This window comes from Colossoma macropomum, unplaced genomic scaffold (assembly GCF_904425465.1).
Source record: "Colossoma macropomum unplaced genomic scaffold, Colossoma_macropomum, whole genome shotgun sequence".
Classification (NCBI taxonomy): domain Eukaryota; kingdom Metazoa; phylum Chordata; class Actinopteri; order Characiformes; family Serrasalmidae; genus Colossoma; species Colossoma macropomum.
Window position 1 is genome coordinate 22,471,377 of NW_023494793.1, and position 15,000 is coordinate 22,486,376.

The 15,000-nt window shown below is 41.5% G+C and overlaps 1 protein-coding gene across 5 annotated transcripts in view; it reads right to left on the reverse strand.

The window, feature by feature from the left end:
* Positions 1-1,069: 1,069 nt before the first annotated feature.
* The window catches only part of pxnb (paxillin b), a 43,650-nt gene continuing 29,719 nt past the window's right edge, over positions 1,070-15,000 (reverse strand). For 2 of the 5 annotated variants that reach the window (XM_036578850.1, XM_036578853.1), the window contains 12 exons: positions 11,763-11,848; positions 11,540-11,679; positions 11,175-11,367; positions 10,914-11,052; positions 9,317-10,588; positions 8,566-8,829; positions 7,997-8,404; positions 7,337-7,483; positions 5,837-6,010; positions 4,717-4,798; positions 4,483-4,631; positions 1,070-3,319 (listed from right to left, as the gene is read on the reverse strand). In XM_036578850.1, the coding sequence (XP_036434743.1) occupies positions 3,053-3,319; positions 4,483-4,631; positions 4,717-4,798; positions 5,837-6,010; positions 7,337-7,483; positions 7,997-8,404; positions 8,566-8,829; positions 9,317-10,588; positions 10,914-11,052; positions 11,175-11,367; positions 11,540-11,679; positions 11,763-11,848 (3,321 nt within the window). In that variant the 3' untranslated portion in view covers positions 1,070-3,052. The remainder of the gene's footprint in view (positions 3,320-4,482; positions 4,632-4,716; positions 4,799-5,836; positions 6,011-7,336; positions 7,484-7,996; positions 8,405-8,565; positions 8,830-9,316; positions 10,589-10,913; positions 11,053-11,174; positions 11,368-11,539; positions 11,680-11,762; positions 11,849-15,000) is intronic. The other 3 variants (XM_036578851.1, XM_036578855.1, XM_036578854.1) reach the window with 3 other exon arrangements.

A 15,000-nucleotide genomic window follows, 5' to 3' on the forward strand; every position in this document is an offset into this window, starting at 1 on the left:
CACAAGGGCTCAAAAACACTTCGAGAAACACTTGTCAATTCATAGCATCCACAAATGCAAGTCACGACTGTACTATGCACAGTATAAGTCAAATATCAACAACATCCAGAAACGCTGCCGACTTCTCTGGGCTCAAGCTCTTCTAAAATGGACTGATGCACAGTGGAAACGTATAATGCTGTCTAATGAGTCAACCTTTCAGACTGTTATTGGAAATCATGGATGTTGTGTTCTTTGGGCCAAACCAGAAAAGGACCATTCAGCTTGTTACCAGCATGAAATTCAAAAGTCATCATCTGTCATGGTATGGTGGAATTTCTTCCCATGGCATGCTTAACTTGCACATATGTGAAGACACCATTATCACTGAAAGACATACACATTTTGGAGCAAGATGTGCTGCTTTCTAGATGGTCTCTTTGTAAGGCAAGTCCATATTTAACACAACACCAAGCCACATCCTGCATGTTACGACAGCATGGCTGCGTAATCAGAGTGCGGGTGTTAAAACTGGTGTGCCTGCAGTGCAGAAGTGTCTCCCACTAAAAACGTGTGGTGCATTATGAAGCAGAAAATACGACAATGAGGGCTCTGTGTGGTTGTGCAGCTCAAGACTTGTATAATGGAAGAATAAAAAAAAATCCCTTTTTAATACTGGATCATTTGGTGTCTTCCCCAAATGTATATTAAGCGTAGTTAAAAGGAAAGGTAATGTAACGCAGTGGTAAACATGTTCCTTTCCTAACCGTTTGTGCTGTTTTCAATACAGGTCACACAGACTTTACTAACTACTTTGTGTTTATTAGCATTTTACATACTGTTCCAACTTTCTAGAAATTGAGGTTTGTATTTTATTTCATTAATATAGTAATATAATATCTCACCCTATTTAGTGTAATTTTGGGGAGTAAATCCATTCCCATGAATTTAATTTGGAGTTTAACTGAACTGTCTGATCTTATCTATTTCAAAAATTCAACTAAAATGAAATGAATCTGCATCTCACTGCAATTTTTGTCCTGTTGTACAGACTATTACAGAAGGTACAGTAGGTCATTAAGAAACAAAATGCATGAAAACACCAAAGCATTTTATTGATATATAATGGTATGAATTCAGTCAGTTACCACGACTCACAGAACAAAATGTGACAGTGTTATGGGGAAAAAAAACATAGCAATGTTCACATTGGGTAAATAAAAAGAGTATATGGAGGCCCACTAAAATAGACTGTAACAGCATAAATTAAACAGAATAGAAGAGAAAAATTTAAGCCCTCTTCATGACAGAAACCCAAGATAAACAAAAAGAGGGGAAAATATAAAAACCAGTGTCATAAATGGGTTCTGAGGCAGATGTGAAGTCGCTTAGCCAACATCCCCCATTTGGACTGCTGAGTCCTTTTGGCACATAGCAATCAGAGCAAGAAGAACCATGAGAGACAGAAAAGACTTTCGAATTATCACAGCATCTCAACAGAAAGTGACATTGTATATGCTATATAAGAAAAAAGAAGGCCATAGTTTTGAGTAGCATCCTCATACCAGTGATGAAAAGATCATTGTTCTTGCTAAGGACAACTCATGGATAATTAGCAATTAAAGATCATGAGCTCTTGGTAACTTCTTACATGCGATCTTTCTGATGCAATACATATTACTCTACACAGAATCCATACAGTATGACAAGCAATCAGCTCCTTTAAACTGATGGGGGATTTTAAAGTGGGGTTACACTGCGAAAACATTTTTCACCTTCTCACCCCTCATGACTTGTTCTTTAAAATGTTGCAGTGAAACTTAAGACTTTCATGCAAAAAAAGAAAAAGGAGAAAAATACAATTCAATATCATTAAAAACAATACAGCAGTTAACAATATTTTGCCTAGAGTTGTCTCTGAGGAAAAGATTAGATTCTTATATTTAAACCAATCATATGCTGTGTGGAAGGGCTAAAAATTGCACATTGTCACAGCTGTTTTAGAAAAATGGTACATCTACAATTCGATTGAGGACATCAAAAAGAATCAGTGGTTATTGAAATGTTAAGAACAACATGGCCATGTCACCTGAATACAGTAAAATGTAGCATTCTGCTGAGATGTTATTCGGCGATTTCACCATAGCCAAACATGTTAAGGTCAATAGCTCAATAATGCATATGCACCCCTGAATATGAAGATCAACAGCCTCCATTTCTCTCTGATAAACAGTAGAATAACTCCATGCTTACAGGAGTTTTGAGTCAAATCCAACATCGGTCACAATATGAAAGTCACTATTGGCCATAAGGCTTGTATTACCACACTTCTGCTCACCGCATGGAGGACATGGTGTTTTGAAATGAGCTGGTAATCGTTGGCAAACACAGAACATCAGTCTCCATAGAAATGTACATAATCTGTTATGCTAAAGTATTATTTTTTTGGTATATTTCTTGTATTATGATAATTTCTGATAGAAAACAAGGCACTGAGCACTGTAATATAAATCGTTTCCATTTCTGCTGTTGCAACTATCAATTCACCATCCGATCGTTGCAAACAGTCATCACATTTTGCCACTGTGGCACTTTCTTAGCGATCTATTTCACTCCACAGAGCAATGTTTCATAGTTAAAAGACTTTCGCAGGTCAACTGATTCATACTGATCTACATGCCACATTCTTAAAACGGTTTCAAACTCAACCAGTGAGCAGAAAATCTTTCTTCTCCATGCAATTACCATAAAAGCTAATACCAAAGTCTCTGTATTAGCTAAACTCTTCCCCCTCTAACACATAAGGCTTTTGCAATTCTTTGACCAACTATGTCCCTCAGAGGATAACCATAGTCACACATGTACACACACACGCACACACGCACGCACGCACACCATGCACACGCGCGCACAACATGCACACGCGCGCACCCACAACATGCACACAACCTTGGTGATGCACTTGAGTGCTACCCAACAAAACGCCTCAACTTTTGCTGCTTATCCACTATTCAGACAGACAGAGACAGACAGACAGACAGACTGGCACCCACACACACTCTCTCAAATCAGTCTAACTGAAGAGTTTGACAAAGCAACCGTGGCAGTACGGCTTGTCGTTCTGCTCCTTGAAGGTGCCCTTGTTGAGCTGCTTGAGGCAGAAGGCACAGACAAAATGCTCAGGGTGGAACTTCTTGCCCATGGCTGTGATGCAGCGGCCTGTGATGGGCTTCTGGCAGCCGGAGCAGAGCGAGCCGCGCCTCTCGTGGTAGTGCACCTCGCAGTACGGCTGGTCATCATGCTCAAAGAAACTGCCATTCACGAAGGGCGTGAAACACTCCTGCAGCACACAAACACGAAAGAAATGAGCCTGAACCCAAACATATTGTAAACAATACTAATTTTAATGCTTCTGAACTGTGGAACAGTCAAGTTCAGTACACATTTTAAAAAGCATCTGAAAACTCATTTTTTAAAATCTACTGCTAATACTATAATTCATTTTATTTAGCTTGTTGTTTTATTTAATCTGATATTTTAAATTCAGTAAATGATGAAAGTTCTATTCTGTTAAATTTACCACAGTGCAGTATAAAATGAACATGATCAACATTCTCAACATGACGCATTATATGAGGTATTATAGTTGCGGGCTGTCGGCTACGTGTAATGTGATGCTTTATGGAAGGATATCCTGTTAAACATAAAAATAATGCATTGGTTGACTTTATTATAGAGCTCTAGTTTACCCTTTCAGGTGGAAGCAAACCCTTTTAGGTGTTGCACAAAAATTTAGCATTGTGAAGAGAAATATGTTTTTTTTTTTTTTATTCAAAAATAGCAGAAGGACATCAGGAGGTTTTTGTGTCAGAGAAACAGCATATAGAGACTGCATCAGAGGAGCTAATAAGCTAAAACTACATCGAATGGGTTGAACACGGGACGCTGATGAAGACTGGTCATCTTCTACAGTGTTTTCTTCTCTTCAATGGACGACATGCCAGCATGATAGTTTGAAATATATTTGAACTGTTTCTGGATTTAAACTCAGACTAGCCAATGTAGCAATAAAAGCCATGCTATCTCTACCTCTCAGTCTTGCACCCACATTAAAGCATTTGCAGAAGCAAAGTATAACATAATATATTCATTGGCAAATTCAAGCACAACTTTTATATGTTAAGAGTTCTGTTTAAATATAAAATCATTGAATTTCTGGTCTGTATATTTTTTCTGTCTTCCCGTGATGAAACGCAGCTAATACATAACTAGTGATTTCAGTTCTTGAATAATGGCACCTTGAATGGTTAAGTAGTTGAGTACCCATGCACATTCCAATCTACAGACCAACTGTTTTTGCAGCATCAGAAAAATGGTGGCTTTCTTCCATTGTGAAAGGATTTCGAAGTGTAATATACATATTTCCACTTTGTAAGCAGAGTAAAAACACCAAAATTTGAAAGTTGATATCACAATCATGCATACAGACATACATACACATACCCTGCAGACAAAGCACTCAGGATGCCAGAGGCTGTTCAGGGCAGAGATGTAATTCTCCAGAATGGCGCGGGCACAGCCCCCACACTTGGGAGCGAACAGATCAAAGTAATCTTTACGACAGTATGCCTTCCCATCTTTCTCATGAAAACCTGGCACACAGAGAGAACACAGGACTGCTGTGAGCTAAACGTAGTTAAAGATGAAGAACTCAAGGCAACAGCAATAACCACTCACCCTCAGGACCAAAGAAGGCACCACACTGAGCACAGAAGAAATGTTCAGGATGCCATGTCCTATCCAGGGCCGTCACTACTTTCTGTAGAGAGGAAAAACAACTCAATAGTTTGCCTTTTTTTCTTTCACATGTTCTGCAAAATTATACAAATGGGAGCCCATTTAATTACAGTCTAACACAAGGATGCATCTCTACAAATGATGAGACCTTAACTGTACAGAGATCAAATGAGCAATAGAGTGTACATACAAACAAGTGTTAAGTGTTTAGTGTGGTCACTATTGATAATATTACTAGTTGAGTAATCTTCTGATAATTTAGACAATTAATGGAGTAGTCAGCGTTCAAAAAAGTAGCAAATATAAATAAATAAATGAATAAATATATGAGAAAACACTATGCAGCAATGTAGATATGATACATATTTTTGATACTCATGTTTAGCGATGTTGACACACTGTGACTGTTCGATCTACCACCCTTTGCCTGTTATTACTGTACTCGACTGAGAAACCTCTATTTCAAACAGCTCAGCTAATCAACCATCCAAGGTAGGCAAATCAAGCTAATTTTTTCCAGTTCCAGGACCTGCAGAGTGGGTTTTTTTACATTAATAGTTATCACTTTTAGCAATATCATGGATTGTGTTAAATCGGACTATAGAAACCATTCCTATCATGCACTTTAATATAAATGTATTCGATTCACAGCATGTATCGTCTCATGACCCCCATATCGTATTCTGACAACCATCAGCCTTCAGCTTTATCAGCCTGTTTCTTACTGTAAGAAATATAATAAGGGAATTTAAAATATGCATTATCAGCTGACAAAATGCCATCTAATAACTAAATGTGGGAATCTTGAGCAGACCACCCACTTGAGCAATGATAATCAATGTAATTCAATTATAATTATTTGAATTAAATTAATATTTAATACAAATAAATATGACAAATTAAGACATAAAACATCAATACGTAGGTCTCAACACTATTTTTAAACCCAAAATATTGTGCTAGTGTACTGTATCAGTTTGTTTGACCACACATACTAACAGAGTTTAATTGAGTAAACACGATAGCCCTACAAGTGTATGTAAAGTGTTTGTGTTCTCACATCCAGAATGGGGCCATTGCAGTAGAAGCAGCGAGGAGAGAAGAGCTGATGGTAGTCCCTCTCACAGTAAGGCTGGCCGTCCCGCTCAAAGAAGTTTCTAGAACCAATCTCATCCTGGCAGTGTGTGCATACAAAATGCTCTGGGTGCCATGTGCGGCCCATGGCTGTTACCACCTGTATGAACACAAATATTTCACTCACTCTCTTGTTCTAAAATTTCTGTAATGTACGACAGCACGATGAATGTCATAAAAATGTTTGGTTTTATTAGTTAACAGTGAGAATGAGAAAAAATCTAGCCTTTAATTCAAGCAAACTTAGTCTAGAAAACAAAATCACATCAATTATCCTTTTGCCAACATAACAGCAACGAGTCCTCTCGCATCTGATTGGAGAATACAGAGCTGGGATCTCTCCAGATCCTTCAGGGTCCCAAGTCCTCTCTTTTGGACTGTCCTTTTCAGCTCACCTCTCATGTTTTCAGAGGGGTCAAAGTCAGGAGTCGGGGATGGGAATAAAAAACCTTGATTCTGTGGTCACTGAACCATTTTGTGCAGATTTGGAACTGCTGGAACCATGGCCCAGTTTTAGCCTTTTGGCAGAGTCAGTCAAATTTTCATTTAAAATCTACTGATATTTGACAGAGTTCATGACGCCACGTATCCTAACAAGATTCTCAGGGCCTGTGAAGGAAAAACAGCCCCAAAACATCACAGTTCAACAACACATCACTCCACCATACTTAACAGTAGGCATGAGATTCTTTTCTGCTGAACCATCCTTCCTTTAACACAAAACCAACTTTGAGTGTCTATTGCCAAAAAGCTGCATTTTTGTCTTATCTAACCATAGACCCCAGGTTCTAGCTTAACTACAGATCTTAACAGCAGCATCTAGTGAACTCCTGGTGCTTACATTTGTGGTAAGAAGAAAGAAAAGGCTTTCTTCTCACATGCCTTCCAAATAGCTTGTCTGCATTGAGGTGGCATCTGATGGTAAAATTACAGGCAGCTTCACTATAGCTACGGTTGTTCTAAACATCTTTGGCATTTCAGCAATTGCTTAATAGCCAATAGCACACTTTGTCTCATTTCATTTATTTGTGAATTCTCTCATCTTCCCTATCTAATGATGAATGACTAAGGCAATTTGGCTTCTGTGTTAATTAATATTTATATACTGGTGAACCCAGTTAGAAAAAGTGGAATATAAATGGGAACATGCTTCAGTTGTACTTCACAAGTTCATAAGAATTTTTAGGGGTTACAATAATTGACATCATTGGTCAGCTGTGAATAATTGTGAAAAAATATTTGTTGATCAGAGTTTGTTTTCATCATTAAATTCACTTCAATTAAGCTTAAATTCTCTCATGTTTACAGTGTGAGATAAGTAGAGATCAGTAGATATCACTACACAGCAGTCTAGCCCTACTTTTCCATGCATGGGAGGACTAACAGGATCAGAAGTATACAAGCCCCAGCCTGGACGACTCCTTACCTGGCCAACAATCGGTTTGCAGCAAGCCCCACACACTCCCTTGGCCACAGTCTGTACCCCCAGCTTGTGCAGGTCAGACTGCAGGCTGCCCAGCATGTTGTCCAGTTTATTAACCTGAGTCTGTGGACCCTTACCCTGGGCCATGATCTAAAAAGGAGGATAGAAAGGAAATCAGTCCACAAGATAAATCTCACATAAGCGGGGAAAACAAGTTCAATACTAAACCCATGTACAGGGGGATGTAAGGCACTACTTCAGTGACACTTACACGTCAAAACTTCGTCTTCGTCTAGCAATGTCAGTCATTATTACTGGCCCAGCAGTAAATCTGTATTATAAGGTCTTAAGCTAAGGACTTCACTCCCTGAAGCACCTCTCTGCACTGAACCACTGAATATGATTTATGACTTCACTGAGAGCTGGATTTGCTTTCTCTTTGAGAAGAGCAGAAGCACGCTCACACACGCTTTTACACACACACACACACACACACACACACACACATACACACACACACACACACACAAGAATTCTGTGCCTGTTAGTCTGCAAATATAAATGGAATTCTACCAAGTATTTATCAAGTCACTGCTTATCAAAACCAGAGTTGAGCTGATGTCTGCCTTCATTAGAACTGAACAGCTGGAACTCTGCCTGCACCTGCATCGGAGGGAAGAGGGGGTCGTATTCCGTCTGGCAGCCCACTGACACCAGCACTCTGGGGGGAGATGGGGGGGCAACAGGGGCAGGTGGAGGAGGCTGAACAGGTGGTGGTGTGGGAGCGGGCATAGGCTTAGGGGCTGGTGGGGGAAGCTGTACAGGCTCGGGCGTTGGGGGCTTGACTGGAGCCGGAGGAAGCTGAGGTTCTACAGGGGGCTGGGGAGGAGGTGTGGGCTCCCTGGGTGGTGGAGAGGGGGCTGGAGGAGGGGGAGGTGGAAGCGGAGCTGCTTTTACCGGAGGGGCACGCTTTGGCTCCTCAGCAGGGGGCGGGGGGCGAGGGACTGAGGGAGACTGAGGAGGAGGGATCACCTTCCTCTGAGGGAGAGGAGACTCAGGGGGAATAATAATCTAAAGAGAGAAGGAGGAGAAAGGAGGAAAGAAAAGAAATGAGAGACTGCAGAAAGTCAAAAAATGATGAAAAAAGCAGTGAAAGAGCAACAGATGCAAGAGAATGCAAAAGAGTGAAAAAATATGTATATCCCAACTTGACCTTCGTTTCACTTTTCTACCTTGTCAACCTCCCTGTTGTGGTCTTCTCGAGAGCGTTTGGGGTTTGACATGACAATGACCCCCTCGGTTAGCCAGTCATCAGGCTGTTTTTTGGGACGCTCCTTGCGAGCGATTCCCAGCTTTCCTTGCAGCTCCTCGATGAGGCGGTCCTGGGAGCTGCTCTTATGGAAGATGATTGGACCCATCTTCCTGCGAATAAAGCCGTCCCGGTACATGGGGTGGACGTTGGGGGTTTCCTTGGTGCGTCTAATCACAGACTTGATCTGGGGTAGTAGGGGCAAAGACCCTGTCAGATGCCACATGCTCCAGGCACAGGGCATGCAGCGGTCAGCTGTTAGCACGAGTGTGGAAGGCACAGTGCAGTAGAGGGTTAGAAAAGCTAGTCCAACTGATATTAGACACTGTTGCCTGTGACAGTGACCAAGCAGCAGCTTCAGGCAGCCACCACACAACTATAAGCAAAAAATGCTTCAAGCCAATATCTGTGTGATTAGGCCAAAAACTCTGCATCAGTTAAGATTAATTTAACTAAGGATATAGAAGATCAAAACCAGAATTATTTTTAATAATGCTAGTTACAAAAGCAGGAACCACTAGGTGCCCAAAATATAGTAACGTACATTGCATTCACATGCCAACACTCCAAACTTTGGCAAACTTAGCACTGAAACAGTCTTCAATTCAACAGTAACAATCCATGACACTCTATTCTACAGTGTCACAGTGCATCATTCCAAATCCCATCCATACATGTCCAGAAGCTGAAATCCGGTCCATAGGGCTCGTAGGCTGTAGCGTGGGCAGATCTATCTGGGCATCAGGGGTTCCAGGGCAGGAGGAGGGGGTAAGAGAGTCATCCATCCAGCTGGCCTCTGTCATGGGGGTCATGGAACCATCTGCTCCGTCATAGGGCAGCTTCAGCTCCATGTCAGCCCAGTCAAGCAGATCACTCCTGCAATCTGACTGATCCTCAAGAAGCCCGTCTCCAATCTCACTTTCCGTGTGCGTGTCTGGCTGCATCACTCTGCGATCTGCTGCCATAAGAGGCTCCTCAAAAACCTCTGGTCGTGCTGCTGGGATCAGTTTGGGAGCCACTAGAGGAACCTCGGATCCGGGCTTGCTGAAGCTCATGGCCAGGAGATTGTCCAAAGCATCATCCAGAGATGGTTCCTGAGCTGGAGACTCAAGCCCTGTCGGAGCAGGGGGTCGTGGTGTAACAGAGATCAACTCAGGCGTCTCTGCTGGTGGTTTGGGGCTGGACGTCTTGGGCTCTGAGAGGGGAGAGAGGCTTTTCAGAGGTGTAGTATGTTGAGGAGAGCCAGGTTTAGGAGGTGATGGAGACTGTATGATGGGTCCAGTGATGGGAGATGGAGGAGCAGGTTTGAGCTCAGGACTGGGTACATGAAAGAGACCATTTGAAGTTTGAGCAATCAGAGGACTCTCTCTGTTTGGGCTCTTCGTAGTGGCAGGTACACTTGTTGGACTGGGAGATTTAGCAATAGGCACAGAAGCAATAGGAGAAGCTGGCTTAATCCCTGCATTGAGAGAGGGACTCTTAGGCTTATTAGGGCTAAGCTCTAGATTGCCAGGACTGACTACAGACACATTAGTAGTGGTGGTGATGGTCTGGGACAGAACAACAAGTGAGTCCAGCTCAGTGCTCAGCATGGAGGCAGAAACATCAATAACAGAGTCAGGGTCTGGTTTTGCCACAGGGGTGTACCGAAGGCTGGGATGGGCAAAAACGGAAGGGGCAGATAGAAGGGATGATGGGGTAGATTTTGGGTCACTGGATGGTATCGTAGGTCCTGTTTCATTAGAATCTTCCACTATGTGTAGCTCTAAGGCCGCTGGAGCGGAGGGCAGTGGGTAGTAGCTAGCTGGTTTAGTAGGGAGATTGGGGGTCAGGGAAACTGCAACAGGGGCTACTGTGGCAGGAGGAAAATGAATTTCCGCAACAGTAGAGAAGTTGGTAGACTGATCAAACAGAGGCTCAGAATTCAGTGAGCCCAGAGAACTCGGCTAGAAGACAACACAGAGAGAAAAAGAGGAGGAAAGAAAAGACGGATAGATTAAAACAGAGAGAAAGTAAAGAAAATACAAAACAACTGAGATTAGCTGAATAGACCAGCTGAGTGTTAAAACAAAGATGAAAAACTGAATGAAACAAGGGGATGGAAAAACCAACCAACATCTGTGTATTAGAAGTGAGCATCTTGGAACTAGTTTGAGCATTGTGTCCCGCAAACACATTCTTAGACATTTAGTTTGCCAACCACACATACAGTCCCCTGCGTAGAGCTCTGCAATGTCACATACTGTCTTCATGACACACACATGCACTCACATTGCTCTGCACCTTGAAATCAGACAGGCAGGCCATGAGCTCATCCAGCTCTCGTGTGGCTGAGGTGGCCGACATTCGACCCTGCTGCTCAGATGGTGCGTCCAAGCGCCCCTCTGCCTGGAGGCAAGAGGGGGTAGGCCTGCATATGCAAGATTACATAAATCAAGATTACATAAACGTTCAAAAACAGTATGCAAATTCATTTTTCACTATCCATAAATTCATAAGCGTGTGGGTGTGTGTCAGTTGAGAGGATCTTACGTTGGAGTAGGTATGGAGCTTTCCAGTTCATTCAGTAAGCTTTCCACTGTAGGGCGACCCTCTTCTGGCACTTTCTTTCCATTTCTCTGAGGCTTTTCCTTGGCAGCAGGAGTCAGTGTAATGCCTGGGTGAGCTCCATTTTCCTGGATATAGTGTGCAGAACTGCAGGGAGGAAGGGGAGGGGCAGCATCCTCTACGGAACAACAAATTACAAAAAACTACAGAGTTATACACAGCCTAATAGCTGCAGGTCCTTTAAAAATATACAGAGAAACAAAACAGCTAGGAAAACTGAAGTAGACTAGGGTGATATTGATGTATGTGTTTGGAGCAGTGGAACGCACTACATGCATAGGTTTATGTACCCGTGGTGGGGAAGGAAGGTGTATTCTGCTGGACAGCATTGAGTTCCAATAGCAGGCGGTCCAGCTCAGACAGGTTGCTGCCCAGTGCAGAGCTCATGGATGCTGCAGAGGAGTCTGATGGCTTCTGCTTGTTGGGGAAACTGGAATTGCGAATGGAGAAAGTCAGGTTTCAGCAATGTATACATAGTGTCAATAATTATTTCACTGTTGTCCTGCTACTGACCTGTAGACGTGGTCCTCTTCAGTGTGAGATAGCGGAGGGCTACTGCTATCCCGAGACAATGTACTTTTTTGGGCTGAACCAAGAGACTAATGAAGGGAGAATAATAACCACAACAGATAATTAATGGCATACTCACTACAATAATTTTTCATACTATCTTAAACAACTGATACATACTTAGAACCTGCACTGAAAACCAGACAGAAACAGCATCCTGACTATATCTGACTCAATTTTGACCTCTATGGCTTCTACAAAAGTCCTTTCACACTGACCTAAGATCAATTCTGTATTCAAAACCAAGGGTGACATTATATAAAACTCCATGTTGTCTACTCATATTATGTTTACACTACCAGGCTGAAGTGACACTTTTTTTTGCCTTGATTTGTCACAGATCTGATGCTTTCAGTGCTGTGTGGACACTCTTTGCAAATCAGATTTCTTTTCTTATTTCATTTTTCAAACATATCTCTAGTCTAAGTGGCATGTCATCGGGGCTGGGCTAACAATAATTATGACCATGCATGCATTTTTTAGGACAATGACAATACCATCGTACAGCCCACCTCAAATTACTACAAACATGTACAGCAGCAAGCAATACAGCAAGTGATTATTTCAGTAATTATTTCAGACTAAAAACCTTCACTCCTTCCTGAGCATCCTCACCAATCTCGGATGTTCCAGACGACTGTTCATGAATAATAGTGGCCAAACCCCACATAATTATGGTTAAAATAATGCAGGGCAGTCTTTATGTCAAACAGGCTTACCAATATAATTACAAAATGTAATTATAATCACAAAATGTAGCAATACAATTGCAAAATGGTATTTGTCCCCATCATGTATACAGAGACTATTTAGTCAAAAGAGTTTAAACAAAAATACAAATATAACTGTGACTCAGCTACAAAAACGTATGGCCAACAGTATGTGGATATCCATCCTAATTACTGAGTTCAGATGTTTCAGCCACACCCATTGCTAATACAAATATAAAATCAAGCAAAGTCATGCAATCTCCATAAACACTGGTAGTAGAATGGGTCTTATTGAAGAGTTCAGTGACAAGCCTAAGATCATTATGCTGGAATAGTGTAAAGCTATCCCTGGACTCTGTAACAGTGGAAACTAGTTGCCTGGAGTGTTGAATCACACTTCACTACCTGGCAGTCTGATAGATGAATCTGGCCTCAGTGGATGTCAGGAGAATGCGACAGCAAAGACAATTCAGACATTAATATGCTTCCAACTTTGTGGCCGCTGTGCACAAAACGAGGTCCATAGTTTGATGTGGAGGAACTCCAGTCGCCTGTATAGAGCCCTGACGTCAACCCCACTGAACTCCTTTGGGAAGAACCGAAACATTGATTGCAAGCTAGCCCTTCTCGTCCATCGTCAGTGCCTGTCCTCACAAATGCTCTTTTGACAGAATGGGACTGAATGGGTCCACAGACTCACTCCAATATCTTGCAGAAAGCCTTCCTGGAAGACTGGAGCCTGTTAGAGCTGTAAAGAAAGAGTTGGGGTATCTAGTTCTGAGGACTAGAACTATTGGGCAACATATGTACCATTAAAGTTGCCCCACTGTGGTGTGTTTGGAATGAGCAGACATGATTCACTGGGTGATTTTGAAATGTCTGTGGCAACTGCTGTAAGGAAGGCCTTTAAGAACTAAAAGGTATGCAGCATGTCTCTGCATCAGCATGTATGGTCTTGAAGAGTGACGGAATGTTTGATTTAGAACTCAACAAGGTATGTGAAAGGCATGCTGGCAAAGACAAGTTGGGGAAAAAAATTGTATACAACAATATACACAAGACAAAGTGGTAAAAAACGAAAATACAAATCTAAATAAATGAGTCGAGAAACATAAGTGCAGATGCTTTTAGGCATATTGCATGATACATGTAAGCAATTAACATTCAGCCTGTAGCATGTATAAAAATGCTTAACATGCCCAGTTGACCATGATTTTGGATTAAAACAGCAAGAGGAAAAGATCCAAGTGACTTTGAAAGTCTTTGAAAACTCATTATTAGGGCACAGGAGCTTCAGTCACAAAGAGTGCTCAACTGGTTCGAGTTTCAATAGGAACATTAGAGTTACATCTATATTTAGATTTATGGGAAAACATCAGTTAATAGAGCTGGAAATTGTGGTCGAAAGCACACATTAAATGACAGGCATGCTTGAGCATTAGTGCAATATGTATAGTACAATGAGCAACGGTTCCTCGAGTGACTATAACTTTCAATAATTTCAATGCAGAACGTGATCAGACTGTCAAGGAGAACAGTCGTACTGACAACTACATAGAGAGAATAGATAATGAGGAGCAGTGCATCCATTTAAGCATCATAAGCACTGCTTTAAAAAAAAATCAAGTAAACTTGTATCATAATAGTAGATTATATATATATATATATATATATATATATATATTTCACACACACACACACATACATACACATACACACAATGTCTCTGTTCTTATTTATAGTGTCTAGATAATATGGTTTTCTTGGAAGCAGGTCTAAGGTAAGCTAAACTTAATCTAGGTTACTGTATTTGCTAACACTCATTTTAATATTATTTCTAATGATAAATGTTACATGATGTTAGTTAATTAACCCAGTTAGCTTTTCTTAACTTGGCTGCTGATAGTTTACTTGATAAATTAGGTTAAATTGTAAAGTTAAGCATTTGTGATTAAAATCATTATATGCAATAAATATGAATGCACTCATACATGTGCCATCCTTTGCACTTCCATCAATGAAATTTGATAAGTGTACAAGATGCCGAACCCTCCTCAGCATGCAACGTTGCACAGAATTAGCTTTTGTGAAAGGGCAGCCTCTGTCACTGCATTCTCTTTATCTAGCACTGTCCAGTGGCTAAAAGCTTTCTTGGGTCGATTACTGTAAGCACTGTATCGGCCCATATAGACATTCTTTAAGTTCTCAAATTCTCAAGTGCGATGGATGGTACCAGGTGACTCCATGCCCTCTTACTCATGAGCTGCCACTGGAAATTATAGTAGGGCTGCGGTGCATAAACCCTTCATTACAAACACAAATGCCCATTTGAGAGTTCAGTGAAGCAAATCCACAGGCACTGCCCTACAGCGATCTGGAAAAAGTGTTATATGTTACGTTAGTTATGCTCTAGGGGGCATTTTGCAGGCAAGGGAATGCAATGGCTGGGTTGGAATAGAAACCTGTAGCCA